A 15476-nucleotide genomic window follows, 5' to 3' on the forward strand; every position below is an offset into this window, starting at 1 on the left:
CTCCCTGTGATAGACTGGTTACCTGTCTGTCTCTACATGTCTCCCTGTGATAGACTGGTTACCTGTCTGTTTCTACATGTCTCCCTGTGATAGACTGGTTACCTGTCTGTCTCTACCTGACTGTCTCTACATGTCAGCCCTGTGATAGACTGGTTACCCGTCTGTCTCTACCTGTCTGTCTCTACATGTCAGCCCTGTGATAGACTGGTTACCTGTCTGTCTCTACATGTCTCCCTGTGATAGACTGGTAGCCTGTCTGTCTCTACATGTCTCCCTGTGATAGACTGGTTACCTGTCTGTCTCTACATGTCTCCCTGTGATAGACTGGTTACCTGTCTGTCTCTACATGTCTCCCTGTGATAGACTGGTTACCTGTCTGTTTCTACATGTCTCCCTGTGATAGACTGGTTACCTGTCTGTCTCTACCTGTCTGTCTCTACATGTCAGCCCTGTGATAGACTGGTTACCCGTCTGTCTCTACCTGTCTGTCTCTACATGTCAGCCCTGTGATAGACTGGTTACCTGTCTGTCTCTACATGTCTCCCTGTGATAGACTGGTTACCTGTCTGTCTCTACATGTCTCCCTGTGATAGACTGGTTACCTGTCTGTCTCTACATGTCTCCCTGTGATAGACTGGTTACCTGTCTGTCTCTACATGTCTCCCTGTGATAGACTGGTTACCTGTATGTCTCTACATGTCTCCCTGCGATAGACTGGTAGCCTGTCTGTCTCTACATGTCTCCCTGTGATAGACTGGTTACCTGTATGTCTCTACATGTCTCCCTGCGATAGACTGGTAGCCTGTCTGTCTCTACATGTCTCCCTGTGATAGACTGGTTACCTGTCTGTCTCTACATGTCTCCCTGTGATAGACTGGTTACCTGTCTGTCTCTACATGTCTCCCTGTGATAGACTGGTAGCCTGTCTGTCTCTACATGTCTCCCTGTGATAGACTGGTTACCTGTCTGTCTCTACATGTCTCCCTGTGATAGACTGGTTACCTGTCTGTCTCTACATGTCTCCCTGTGATAGACTGGTTACCTGTCTGTTTCTACATGTCTCCCTGTGATAGACTGGTTACCTGTCTGTCTCTACCTGTCTGTCTCTACATGTCAGCCCTGTGATAGACTGGTTACCCGTCTGTCTCTACCTGTCTGTCTCTACATGTCAGCCCTGTGATAGACTGGTTACCTGTCTGTCTCTACATGTCTCCCTGTGATAGACTGGTTACCTGTCTGTCTCTACATGTCTCCCTGTGATAGACTGGTTACCTGTCTGTCTCTACATGTCTCCCTGCGATAGACTGGTAGCCTGTCTGTCTCTACATGTCTCCCTGTGATAGACTGGTTACCTGTATGTCTCTACATGTCTCCCTGCGATAGACTGGTAGCCTGTCTGTCTCTACATGTCTCCCTGTGATAGACTGGTTACCTGTCTGTCTCTACATGTCTCCCTGTGATAGACTGGTTACCTGTCTGTCTCTACATGTCTCCCTGTGATAGACTGGTTACCTGTCTGTCTCTACATGTCTCCCTGTGATAGACTGGTTACCTGTCTGTCTCTACATGTCTCCCTGTGATAGACTGGTTACCTGTCTGTCTCTACATGTCTCCCTGTGATAGACTGGTAGCCTGTCTGTCTCTACATGTCTCCCTGTGATAGACTGGTTACCTGTCTGTCTCTACATGTCTCCCTGTGATAGACTGGTTACCTGTCTGTTTCTACATGTCTCCCTGTGATAGACTGGTTACCTGTCTGTCTCTACCTGACTGTCTCTACATGTCAGCCCTGTGATAGACTGGTTACCCGTCTGTCTCTACCTGTCTGTCTCTACATGTCAGCCCTGTGATAGACTGGTTACCTGTCTGTCTCTACATGTCTCCCTGTGATAAACTGGTTACCTGTCTGTCTCTACATGTCTCCCTGTGATAGACTGGTTACCTGTCTGTCTCTACATGTCTCCCTGTGATAGACTGATTACCTGTCTGTCTCTACATGTCTCCCTGTGATAGACTGATTACCTGTCTGTCTCTACATGTCTCCCTGTGATAGACTGGTTACCCGTCTGTCTCTACCTGTCTGTCTCTACATGTCAGCCCTGTGATAGACTGGTTACCTGTCTGTCTCTACATGTCTCCCTGTGATAAACTGGTTACCTGTCTGTCTCTACATGTCTCCCTGTGATAGACTGGTAGCCTGTCTGTCTCTACATGTCTCCCTGTGATAGACTGGTTACCTGTCTGTCTCTACATGTCTCCCTGTGATAGACTGGTTACCTGTCTGTCTCTACATGTCTCCCTGTGATAGACTGGTTACCTGTCTGTTTCTACATGTCTCCCTGTGATAGACTGGTTACCTGTCTGTCTCTACCTGTCTGTCTCTACATGTCAGCCCTGTGATAGACTGGTTACCCGTCTGTCTCTACCTGTCTGTCTCTACATGTCAGCCCTGTGATAGACTGGTTACCTGTCTGTCTCTACATGTCTCCCTGTGATAGACTGGTTACCTGTCTGTCTCTACATGTCTCCCTGTGATAGACTGGTTACCTGTCTGTCTCTACATGTCTCCCTGTGATAGACTGGTTACCTGTCTGTCTCTACATGTCTCCCTGTGATAGACTGGTTACCTGTATGTCTCTACATGTCTCCCTGCGATAGACTGGTAGCCTGTCTGTCTCTACATGTCTCCCTGTGATAGACTGGTTACCTGTATGTCTCTACATGTCTCCCTGCGATAGACTGGTAGCCTGTCTGTCTCTACATGTCTCCCTGTGATAGACTGGTTACCTGTCTGTCTCTACATGTCTCCCTGTGATAGACTGGTTACCTGTCTGTCTCTACATGTCTCCCTGTGATAGACTGGTAGCCTGTCTGTCTCTACATGTCTCCCTGTGATAGACTGGTTACCTGTCTGTCTCTACATGTCTCCCTGTGATAGACTGGTTACCTGTCTGTCTCTACATGTCTCCCTGTGATAGACTGGTTACCTGTCTGTTTCTACATGTCTCCCTGTGATAGACTGGTTACCTGTCTGTCTCTACCTGTCTGTCTCTACATGTCAGCCCTGTGATAGACTGGTTACCCGTCTGTCTCTACCTGTCTGTCTCTACATGTCAGCCCTGTGATAGACTGGTTACCTGTCTGTCTCTACATGTCTCCCTGTGATAGACTGGTTACCTGTCTGTCTCTACATGTCTCCCTGTGATAGACTGGTTACCTGTCTGTCTCTACATGTCTCCCTGCGATAGACTGGTAGCCTGTCTGTCTCTACATGTCTCCCTGTGATAGACTGGTTACCTGTATGTCTCTACATGTCTCCCTGCGATAGACTGGTAGCCTGTCTGTCTCTACATGTCTCCCTGTGATAGACTGGTTACCTGTCTGTCTCTACATGTCTCCCTGTGATAGACTGGTTACCTGTCTGTCTCTACATGTCTCCCTGTGATAGACTGGTTACCTGTCTGTCTCTACATGTCTCCCTGTGATAGACTGGTTACCTGTCTGTCTCTACATGTCTCCCTGTGATAGACTGGTTACCTGTCTGTCTCTACATGTCTCCCTGTGATAGACTGGTAGCCTGTCTGTCTCTACATGTCTCCCTGTGATAGACTGGTTACCTGTCTGTCTCTACATGTCTCCCTGTGATAGACTGGTTACCTGTCTGTTTCTACATGTCTCCCTGTGATAGACTGGTTACCTGTCTGTCTCTACCTGACTGTCTCTACATGTCAGCCCTGTGATAGACTGGTTACCCGTCTGTCTCTACCTGTCTGTCTCTACATGTCAGCCCTGTGATAGACTGGTTACCTGTCTGTCTCTACATGTCTCCCTGTGATAAACTGGTTACCTGTCTGTCTCTACATGTCTCCCTGTGATAGACTGGTTACCTGTCTGTCTCTACATGTCTCCCTGTGATAGACTGATTACCTGTCTGTCTCTACATGTCTCCCTGTGATAGACTGATTACCTGTCTGTCTCTACATGTCTCCCTGTGATAGACTGGTTACCTGTCTGTCTCTACATGTCAGCCCTGTGATAGACTGGTTACCTGTCTGTCTCTACATGTCTCCCTGTGATAGACTGATTACCTGTCTGTCTCTACATGTCTCCCTGTGATAGACTGGTTACCTGTCTGTCTCTACATGTCTCCCTGTGATAGACTGGTTACCTGTCTGTATCTACATGTCAGCCCTGTGATAGACGGGTTACCTGTCTGTCTCTACATGTCTCCCTGTGATAGACTGGTTACCTGTCTGTCTCTACATGTCTCCCTGTGATAGACTGGTTACCCGTCTGTCTCTACATGTCAGCCCTGTGATAGACTGGTTACCTGTCTGTCTCTACATGTCAGCCCTGTGATAGACTGGTTACCTGTCTGTCTCTACATGTCTCCCTGTGATAGACTGGTTACCTGTCTGTCTCTACATGTCTCCCTGTGATAGACTGGTTACCCGTCTGTCTCTACATGTCAGCCCTGTGATAGACTGGTTACCCGTCTGTCTCTACATGTCTCCCTGTGATAGACTGGTTACCTGTCTGTCTCTACATGTCTCCCTGTGATAGACTGGTTACCTGTCTGTCTCTACATGTCTCCCTGTGATAGACTGGTTACCTGTCTGTCTCTACATGTCAGCCCTGTGATAGACTGGTTACCTGTCTGTCTCTACATGAAAACAGAACGCTGGATATTTAAAAATATTTTTATTACTGTAATGTGTAAATATGTGGTCAGTATTGATCAAATACAATCCAGTCATCAGAAAACAATAGAAACATGTGAATGAAGTATTTGTAAGGCCGTTGTCGGAGCACGTGTACACATGTCCATCCACGCTGTGCTTCCAGACACTGAGTGCTACTGCTGAGCACACTGGTTCTCCATGCTGCTCTGGGAGCCCACATGGATCGTCTCCACTGTTCTGGCTCTCTTTCTTCTCTCCTCTCTCTGGTTCTGGTGCAGGTTCTCCTCCACCTCCTGACAGTCGGACACGGAGCAGCTGAGGAGCACAAACACACAACATCAAGAAAACAGAATTCACTTCAAACTAAAGTCATGAGCCTCTTTGGAAAATGTGAGGAGGAGAAAGTACATTTGTTCCCAGGTGAAGGGAGGGAAAGTAAAGTAGTCCAAGTGTTGGGATCATTCGTGTGAGGAACGAGACAGAAAGTCTCCCAGAAAGACTTTGAGGAGCCTAACGCCTGATGTTGAACTGGACTGAAGTGGGCTGAAGTGGACTGAAGGGGGCTGGAGAACCAGCTACAGACAGACGTACTGACCTCTGCTCGGGAATCACGACCGGCTCGTCTCCGCTGATCTTCACACACTTTGCAGGCCGCCGTTCCGGCTCTGGACCACAAACAATGATTACAGCAGAAACCCACATCGTGGTCCGAGGTGCTCGTTGAAATATTCTCGGTAAAGACGATCACAGAAAAACACTGGCTCATTCTGAGCTCTGGATAAACTACCTCCATTCAACGCACCTCGTGAGGAGTTCACTGCCTCGGCGGTACGAGGAACGTCCCCTTCAGGGTCCCGAGTCTTCGTAGCCGTTGTCGGGTCCGTCGTCGTAGCAACGAGCGGCTCGCCCTGGTCAAGCTTGGCGGCTTCCTCCGAGGGCACGGCGTCCACGGGAAGCTTCTCTTTCTTTCTCTTCTGGATCTGATGCCTCTTGGCCTCTAGAGACAAACGTGAGGAAAGGAGGCAGAGTTACGATCACGCGGCGTCCCGAACGTACAACAAGCGGTCCTCGCCATCATCACACGGAGCACAAACATGGTCGCCGTCACCTTTGGGCTCGTACTTGTGCTGCAGCTCCTCCACTCGCAGCTGCAGTTTGATGTTGTCGCTCTGAGTCTGGAACAGAAATCATCATCAGATTCGTGTATATCTTCAGAATGCTGTGTGGATCACGTTGATCTGATGAGATCTCTGATGAGATCCCGATGGGCGGAGCCGGGACCTGTTTGTGCAGACGCTCCGAGGAGAAGAGCTTCCTCTCCAGCTCCAACGCTCTCTGGCTCTCCGACAGCGACTTCATCCTCTGCAGGGAGAGTTCATCTCCCAGACGCTCAGCATCCTTCCTGATGACACACACACACACACACACAGAGCCACACACACACAGAGCCACACACACAGAGCCACACACACACACACACACACACACACACACACACACACAGAGCCACACACACACAGAGCCACACACACACACACACAGAGCCACACACACACAGAGCCACACACACACAGAGCCACACACACACACACACACAGAGCCACACACACACACACACACACACACAGAGCCACACACACAGAGCCACACACACACACACAGGTTTCAGCTCACCGGAGACCACATGCAGACGGACCCGGTTTGAGATCAGAAAGACGGTAATAAACGTCCCCACGGTTCCAAACAGGAACGACCACGTCATATTCTGTCTCACCAGGTGAACTGCCATCCTCCTTCTTGTGACCATTTATGAAAAATACAGTTTCCCCCAGACTGCCGGGGTCGTCACGGCAACGGAGGATCATCCCACAACGAAGAAGGGAAAACACTCACACGGTGTTGTTGAGCTTCATTTGGAGCAGGTCGGTGTAGTAGGTTTCATCTCGGCCCTCACCACTTTCTGCTGGAGGAGGAGCTGGCTGAGCCTTCAGCACCATCTACACACACACACACACACACACACACACACAATGTTATTAGAGCTGAAATAGCTCCATAAGTTACGTTGATTTCCCTGCAGGCGTATCAGACTCACCTCCACCTTCTCCAGTTTCTGTAGTTTGGTCATGAGGTTCTGGATCTCCCCGTTCTTCTCTGAGAGCATGCTCTGGAGTCTCTCCAGCTGAGCCGGGTCAGCCCTGGAACCCTGGAGCTGCATCAGCGTGGCGATCTGGACCTGCACAACAACAACAACAACCCACGCTGTCAGTCGAGCTGCAAACACACAAACAACGGTGACCGCCGCTGCAACGCTCCCACACCTTCATGCGCTGCAGCTGCTGTTTGCTGAAGGCGTGTTGCTTCTGCAGCGACACGTGATGAACCTTCATGCTGATGAGCTGTCTCTCCATCTGAGCACGCTTATCCTCCAACTGCAAGGCAACAAACACACGTGTGTCTATGAATAACCCCACTCACATCGTTAACCCAGTGACAACCAGACTGTCTGCAGGTTCCAACAAGTGGAATCTTACAATGGTGTCAGAGGTTTGCTTTTTACCTCCGCAAACAGAGAGTTCCCTTTGCTGTTGGGATCCTGGGCCTGCTGCAGAACCTGGTCCAACTGGATCTGGAGGTCCCGGTTGGCCTCGCGAGCTTTCTGTGGAGACACGAAGACGTAAAGCATGACCTCATGGACACGGGACGAGGAGACGCAGGAAGAGTGGTAACTAAATAAAGGACCATGGTGGACTCAGCCTTCAACACCTGTGTGGATCAAACTAGTCTGATTACCTCTAACGAGTTAAACCAGGACACGGCCTCCTTCTCGCGCTCCTCCTTCTCCTCTGTGATTCGCTCTAGGTGGCGCTGCAGGCTGCTGTTGGTCAGCTGCTGCTGCTGCTCTCTGTACTGGCCTTCCTGCAGCGCCTGCTCCGCCTCCACCTGGAAGACACCAGTATTACTACATTCACAGTACAGTACTTCTTCATTCATCACATAGAACATACATTTCAAGCACCGTATTCTTACTCCAACCCTTTTTTCAGGATTTCCAGCACCCGTACGAACCCTGATGAATGCAGCTGCTGGAGGAGGACACCAACGCTCCCTCTCACCTTGATGCTCTCCAGCTCCATGATCTTCAGCTGCACCTCCATCATCTCCGATGTCATGGAGCTCTGCGTGCGTTCGCTCAGCGCTCGCAGCTCCTCCATCTTGTTATTGAGAGTCTCCGTCTGCACCTCCAGCTTCTGTTTCAGCTGCTTCTCCCTCAGCTGGGATTCCTCCAGGGCCGAATGCAGCCGCATCGCCTGGAGACAAACAGGAAGTTACCTCTTCTTCACAACAGAAACACGGAGGTCTCCGTCTCATTCACACACGGCCGGGTTTCTAACACACAGCGCTTCATGCAGTGATGCACCTTGTTGTGGAGCTCGCTGACGGCGGTGCTGTGACTCCTCTCCAGGTGGACTCGTTGATCCTCCAGCTGCTGTCTCTGCTGGTTCTTCACACAGTCGTAGTCCGACTGCAGAGACTCCAGCATCCGACTCTTTAACGCCACCTCCTTCTGGAGGGAGTACTTGTCCTGCTCCAGGGCCTTCGGGAGAGAGAGACAGAGACACACACACACACACACACACACACACAGGTAAAAACACTCACAACGACCCACAGACCTCCCAGCGGACGGATGTATAGAGGACGAGTGTGTGAATGTGAAAACATATTTGGGTTGTTTCTTGTGAGTGTGTGTGAGTGTGTGTGTGTGAGTGTGTGTGTGTGTGTGTGTGAGTGAGTGTTACCTCCAGTGCGTTGGTCATCTCCATCCTCTGCTCGTCCAGCCTGTTTTGCAGCTCCATCTGTTGGTTGAGGAGATCCAGACCGGCTTGTGCAGCCTGGTGGACCTGCTCCTCCTTCTCCCTCAGCTGGCTCCTCAGTCGCTCCACCTCCTCGTTGGCTGCCATCTGCAACCAGAGGAGGGGGTTCATCAGACTCACATTTAACATTTTGCCTCTGGAGAGATATTAAACGTCTCTTTGATTGGCCAGTTGGTCATCTCACTGTAATGTTTAAAGTATTTCTAGTGAGTTTTAAAGCAGTGAGAACCGCTGACGGAGAGGTTCTATTTATTTCTTGACGTAGAGGCTTTCAAGTGTAACGTCAGTGACGGCGCGAGGGGGGGGCAAGCAGGGTCTCAAGACCCTCCTGTCAAAGGCTGCGCCCCCCCTTTTGCCCCCCCTCCCCTCGAAATATTTATGGATTAAAAACTATAACAAATATAGAACAAATTAAGACACTGAGACATTAACAATCAATCATCTGAAGAAATATTGTTTATAACGTTCCTATGGTGATTGGTTTTTTTCCACGTTCACGTTAGCGGTGGTTGATGCATAGCGGCTAGTTAGCGACTGTGTCAACAGAGCGAAATGGACCGATTTGTGATAGCCAAAAAGCAAATAAGAGTGGACGATGATTTACGGACGCAGGACAGAGTGATGGCAGACTTGGAGGATGAGGATGAAAGTGAGGATGACGAAGGTAGTAGGTGAGGAGAACAGAGAAAGGAGGAGGAGGGGAGAGGAGAAGAGAGAAAGACAGGAGTGGAGAGCGAGTGAAGCAGAGTTTAGAGGACAAGAAGGGAGGAAGAGGAGAGGAAGACAGGAGTGGGGAGTGAGGAGGAGCAGTTTAGAGGAGAGGAAGAGGAGGAAGACAGGAGTGGAGAGTGAGGAGGAGGAGTTTAGAGGAGAGGAAGACAGGAGTGGAGAGTGAGGAGGAGGAGTTTAGAGGAGAGGAAGAGGAGGAAGACAGGAGTGGAGAGTGAGGAGGAGGAGTTTAGAGGAGAGGAAGAGGAGGAAGACAGGAGTGGAGAGTGAGGAGGAGTTTAGAGGAGAGGAAGAGGAGGAAGACAGGAGTTGAGAGTGAGGAGGAGCAGTTTAGAGGAGAGGAAGACAGGAGTGGAGAGTGATGAGGATGAGGAGTTTAGAGGAGAAAGACAGGAGTGGAGAGTGAGGAGGAGGAGTTTAGAGGAGAGGAAGACAGGAGTGGAGAGTGAAGGAGAGGAGAACAGAAGGAGAGAGAAAACATATTTAGTGAGTTAAGAGACAGTTGTAAGAGTATACTGTATACAACTATACACTGTGCTACAATTCTCAGTTACACTCTTGTAAATCACAGATGTTCTCTGTGGTGGATTTGTATTGTTTTTTGTGCTTGTTGTTTGGCACTTCATTTCATTAAAAGTAGTTAAATATGCTTGTGTTTGTTTGATGATAAACGTTTAGTAACATGCATTCGACAGTATGTAGTGTATCAGCACAGCCACGGGAACAGTACATCTATATCTATTATAGTATTATTTGTTGGTGTCAGAATTCACTAGCACCTCCTATAAACAATCAGACCCCCTCATTGCCCCCCCAATAATACTTTTCTGGTGCCGCTGCTGTGTAACGTTAGCTTGGTGTCGTCACTGTCTGAGAAATACACACAAACCGGTTAACGGCCACCAACGTATGAATACCGGTACATGAATTCACGTTATTAACGTGTTACTTGTTGATGTAAAACGGTTAGCGTTAGCTTCCTCTAGCTAACGTTAACGAGCCGCTGGTTGACGATAAAGCTGTAACCTAGCTAACGTTAGCCGTTGATAGCGTTAACGTTACTTCCCAGGCTCGTTTTAATCATCGTTGTTTTCACTAAATATCCTGGAGGCGGGAAACTACGTCACTACGTTAAACGAAATCACGGAAAACATCTTTAAAACGGACTAAATATGACAAGAATGAAAAGTAGTTACCTTCTCTCCGATCAGTCTGTCAACCCGCTTCCGTTTGAATTAACTATCGCGATACGACAGCCTCGACGAGACCTGGCCCTGATTGGTCAGTAAGGGCGGTGTTTACCAACGCCCCCTACTGGCCAAACTGACTTAATATTGAAATAATAGAAATGTAACTTTTTTCCTTTTCATTACATTAATAAAAGAAAATGTTTCTGATTTAAATAGAATTTGTAATTTTTTATAATATTTAATAATATAATAATATTACACCCTGAATACAGGATAAGCGGTAGACAATGGATGGATGGATAATATTACATGATATAATAATATTAATATGCATCATTTTCTTTTTGAATAAAAAAATTGTGTGTTGTGTGTATATATAAATATATATATATATATATATATATATAAATAAATGTTTATATATATATATATATATTTATTTATATATATATTTATATAAATAAATAAATACATATTTGGTGTATGAAAGGTGCTTAACACAAAACAGAGGGCATTTTCAATGTTGAGTGTTTGTCTATTTCATCCACACACAAAAAAGAATAAGAGATATAAAAGGTATGAATGAATATTTCAGCAAAGAGAATGGAAAACAAGCCGTGTTTTTATCCTACATTGTCAGATTCTATAACAAATAAATAAACAGTTCTGTGGTGCAACGTTTCCAGACTACATTCTGAGAGTCTTTGTATAACATTCAACACAGAACACGCGTTTTCATCACTTCAATTTAATTAAACCTTCATCACATTCAGTTTTTATGTATTACACGTCCTGGTCGCTCACATCAGAGTCAAATAGGATGAACATCAGCATGTCGGCTCCTTCGTGCTCGAGTCTGAACACAAACAACCGTCCTCTGATGGTCGGTGTTTTTTAACAGAACAACGTGAAACAAACAAACAGTGTTAATATTTCCGTCTGTGAGGAATGGTACACCTACAACCACCGGTGCAACGCTGCTTCGTATGTACAGTCGACGTCTCCGCGAGTCTCCTCAGGCGGCAGCGATGGAGGCGTCGTCCAGCTGCCGGCCCTGAGGCTGAGCACAGAGGAGAAGGGATTGTCAACACACGCAGTCAGACACCGGCGAGATGGGTTTTTCTGCCGCCGTGTGTTTGTGCGTTACCTTGACGAAGATGCGTTGGGGCAGGAAGCGTCTCAGCGTGTGTGTGTTGGCGGTCAGGCAGCGAGGAAGGCTGATGTTGAGCTGCGGCAGCGTCTGATAGCCGGCCATCAGCGGGTAATAGTTGTAGAGCATCTGCTGCTCCGAGCCGGGGAGGATACGCAGACGCACCTACACACACACACACACACGGGTCAACATTCATTCACATCCATCCACCCTGACGGTGGGAGCGCCGGCGTACCTGTTTGAGACCAGAGAACATGAAGGCGTCCGACGGCTCCACGGCCATCTCCACCTCCTGCACCAGCGCCGTCCGGTTCTCGATGTGGTAGCGGACCGACAGAGACTCCCGGACTCGCCCGAACGACGGCAAGTCTGCAGACGACAAGAGACTCGTAGAAACACCCACATTCTGTGCAAACTAACGGTTTGTATGTGTGTGTGTGTGTGTGTGTTGTGTGTGATCAGGTGACTGACCAGCGTGGATGTAAAGGGGGACGGACTCCAGGATCACGTGAGGTAGCGTGACCGTGGTCTGGATGAGCGGGCTGTCGGCGCTGGAGGACTTCCTGTTCAACAGTTAGAACAATAATCAAACATCCAGCTTTGATCTGGTCGTCCAATCAGTGTTGATGGTTCAAAACTCCCACAATGCCCCGGGGGCCAAGTCACTGTGGATTATGATTTATTCTTTTTTTTTATTTTTTATTTTTTATTGAAATCAAAATCTCTCTCCGATGGACACAACTAGTTTACAAAACAAGCAGAGAGAACAAGCAGAGAGAACAAGCGAGTTCTGTAGTTGTTCATCAAACTTCACCAAACTCAGTGTTCTACATTCCCCATCAACACGTCGGACGTCCAGACAAACACACAACGTTCCCAATGTTAGAATGTTACAAACCTCCTCCAGGAGATCAGGTACTGTCCTGTAGCTGCAGTGTTGGTGCTCAGGGGGGGGCAGCGGAGCCCGAAGCACTCACTGGCACACTCGTCTGTCTGCAGAACCACTGATATATACACACACACACACACACACACACACACACACACACACACACACACACACACACACACACAGTCTCACACACACACACACACACACACACACACACACACACACACACACACACACACACACACACACAGTCTCACACACACACACACACACACACACACACACAGTCTCACACACACACACACACACACACACACACACACAGTCACACACACAGTCACACACACACACACACAGTCACACACACACACACACACACACACACACAGTCACACAGTCACACACACACACACACACACACACACACACACACACACACACACACACACACACACAGTCTCACACACACACACACACACACACACACACACACACACACACACACACACACACACACACAGTCACACACACACACAGTCTCACACACACACACACACACACAGTCTCACACACACACACACACACACACACACACACACACACACACACACACACACACACACACACAGTCACACACACAGTCAGTGTCACACACACACACACACACACACACACACACACACACACACACACACACACACACACACACACACACAGTCACACACAGTCACATTAGTCCATGTATTTACATCTATGAATGTAGAAAGGTACGACAGTGACACCTGTCCAGGTACCTTCCTGCAGCTGAGACTGCAGCTGTGGCGTGTTGGTTGTCATGGTAACCAGCTGCAGAGAGGAGGAGGCCAGCAGGAGAGGCCATGGAGACGACGACAGGATGTCTGTCATCAGCAGGAAGGGGACGTCCACCGCCACGCGCTCCAGTGGCTCAAACTAATAATCACAATAATAATCATATAAAGTCAAATAAACATTCATAATCTAAATCTCACGGTGCTTCACATACTGGGTCAAATTAACGAGAGCACATTAAAACTCAACAACTTACACTAAAGAATGGAGGATAAATATATAGATTTTGGTTAAGTTTTAAAAAAACGATCAAATTATAAAGAATTAACTAAACAAGAAATACAATATGTGTATGACAGGATATGAGTTATGGAAAGGGGTGGGATTAAATAACTGTATATTTCTTCCTACTACTAAAATGTGAAATATTTTATTTTCTGTAGGACACGTTCTGTGTTCATTTGGACATGTTTGAATCTAAACAACCAAGTTTCAGTAAATACAAGTAGAGACAGGATTAATGACAGTTTCAGGTGGAATTAACACATTTATATAAACGGAGAGCCTTCGGCTACAGACCTTGGTGGACACAAACTTCACAGACACCTCAAACGGGACCACCGTCTCTATGGCAACCGTCTCATCCTGGAACACAGCGACAGAAAACCCACATGTGACTGAACCGGTCTGAGACCAGCAGGACTGAGACCAGCAAACAGCAGGTCTGAGACCAGCAGGCCTGAGACCAGCAGGCCTGAGACCAGCTTCTCTACCTTGTGACACTTGCAGACGATGTGTCGTCCTTCCACGACGGTGTCGATGCTGTAGGCCACGTGGAACAGGAAGACCCTCGATCCGGTCGCCACGCACTTCACGTACACACGCCTCTCCAACTACACACACACACACACACACACACACACACACAGACACAGACACACACACACACACACACACACACAGAGTATATATATATAAATGTATATTTTTCCACTGTTTTTCAGTGTTCTCTGAGCCCCTAACCCAGGTCCCCGTGAGATGTCTGGATGTGTACCGTCTCTCCTGGCTCCAGGTCTCCCAGGGGAACATCAGGGAGCAGAGCGGGTGCTGAGTCGTCACACACCGTCGACCCATCCAGGCTCACGTGTGTGGTCTGGCCCAGATTAGCATCCTGCCCTGGACGGTGGAGACAAACACAACACTGGTGTTGAATCAGGCTCAGATAGAAGGGCTCCACTATGGAGACACTGACCCCTGGTGGCGTCTGCTGTCACTACAACACATCTATAGTTCTGTGTACCTGGTTTGAGGCCAGCTGTCAATTTGACGTCCCGTGCCACGCCCGCCTCCTGTGATTGGACGGTGAGGACGATGCAGTACATCTCGTTGTTGAGGGCAGGAGGCTGGTGGCTCAGCTGGACCGAGATCTTCGGGACTCTGGAGATGATCCTGAAGACAAAGCGTTTTGATGGAGTAATGCAGGAACACTGGGGGCGTGCTGCAGTCTGAACAAAGCCTTACATGGTGCTGTGCTGCATGGTCACGCTGTCCCAGTCCAGCTCCAGACGTGGTTCCACGCTGCGCCCCCATCGCCGGGAGGACCTGCTGGCCTGCAGCGCCTCATGGGTCGAGGCCGCATCGCCGCCCGCCGCCCGCCAGCTCAGAAACACACAGCGGCCGCGGGCGCTGCCTAGCATCACCTCCACGCCCGTCATCTAGGACAAGTCACATTCAAGCACTTTACAAGCACTTCCAGGTGCATTTCCATGCTTTTCCAGCCCCTTCCAGCTGTGGTAAACTCCATCTTTGTATCAATCCAATGGTCAGTATTCAGTCTACTTATTCTGTCACTTGTTCATCACATTAAATGAGATGTTATTGTCCTCTAAACAACCAACATGATGTTTGGAGACAGCTTTTTACAGAAGGACCACAAATGAAAGGAAAACTAATTCCACTAACAGATCCACAGAAATATAATCACCAACTATTTTCATCATCTGTTCATCATCAAAAGTCATTTTTCATAAAGAAATGTCACAAAATATGGAGATCTTCTTTCCTCTGTTCTATCATAGATGTCATCACATACAACACACATTTCAAGCACTTTAGTCTAAATCCAAGCACTTTTCAAACCTT

The 15476-nt window shown here is 48.3% G+C and overlaps 2 protein-coding genes across 3 annotated transcripts in view; both read right to left on the reverse strand.

The window, feature by feature from the left end:
- Nucleotides 1-4693: 4693 nt before the first annotated feature.
- On the reverse strand, nt 4694-10591 carry spdl1 (spindle apparatus coiled-coil protein 1). 2 transcript variants are annotated; one of them, XM_084009930.1, is made up of 14 exons: nt 10486-10591; nt 8486-8647; nt 8104-8280; nt 7799-7993; nt 7476-7625; nt 7243-7341; nt 7004-7114; nt 6778-6918; nt 6576-6679; nt 5964-6084; nt 5791-5857; nt 5485-5679; nt 5278-5347; nt 4694-4997 (listed from the first exon to the last, which is right to left on the reverse strand). In XM_084009930.1, exons 2-14 carry the CDS (start codon nt 8645-8647, stop codon nt 4856-4858), a joined length of 1734 nt encoding a protein of 577 aa, XP_083866056.1. In that variant the 5' UTR covers nt 10486-10591; the 3' UTR covers nt 4694-4855. The 2 variants fall into 2 exon arrangements, with proteins under 2 accessions (XP_083866056.1, XP_083866055.1); XM_084009929.1 differs by having other exon boundaries at nt 5470-5679.
- Nucleotides 10592-11211: 620 nt separating this feature from the next.
- trappc11 (trafficking protein particle complex subunit 11) overlaps nt 11212-15476 on the reverse strand; it is a 12414-nt gene continuing 8149 nt past the window's right edge. Inside the window, exons 20-30 of the mRNA XM_084009861.1 lie at nt 14856-15049; nt 14635-14783; nt 14389-14510; nt 14108-14227; nt 13914-13979; nt 13319-13475; nt 12531-12636; nt 12104-12195; nt 11868-12001; nt 11627-11794; nt 11212-11539 (exon numbers count right to left, since the gene is read on the reverse strand). Coding sequence (XP_083865987.1) covers nt 11495-11539; nt 11627-11794; nt 11868-12001; nt 12104-12195; nt 12531-12636; nt 13319-13475; nt 13914-13979; nt 14108-14227; nt 14389-14510; nt 14635-14783; nt 14856-15049 — 1353 coding nt within the window. The 3' untranslated portion in view covers nt 11212-11494. The remainder of the gene's footprint in view (nt 11540-11626; nt 11795-11867; nt 12002-12103; nt 12196-12530; nt 12637-13318; nt 13476-13913; nt 13980-14107; nt 14228-14388; nt 14511-14634; nt 14784-14855; nt 15050-15476) is intronic.

The sequence above is a fragment of the Eutrigla gurnardus genome (assembly GCF_963514095.1).
Source record: "Eutrigla gurnardus genome assembly, chromosome: 5".
NCBI lineage: Eukaryota > Metazoa > Chordata > Actinopteri > Perciformes > Triglidae > Eutrigla > Eutrigla gurnardus.

Bases quoted from the DNA above. Each gene is read 5' to 3' on its own strand.
- spdl1 (XM_084009929.1), bottom strand. From the start codon at position 8,647: ATGGCAGCCAACGAGGAGGTGGAGCGACTGAGGAGCCAGCTGAGGGAG. The intron at 7,115-7,242 runs GTAAAAAGCAAA...GTTGCCTTGCAG, and splicing joins GGAACTCTCTGTTTGCGGAG to TTGGAGGATAAGCGTGCTCA. The intron at 6,919-7,003 runs GTGTGGGAGCGT...GTTGTTGTGCAG, and splicing joins AGCAGCTGCAGCGCATGAAG to GTCCAGATCGCCACGCTGAT.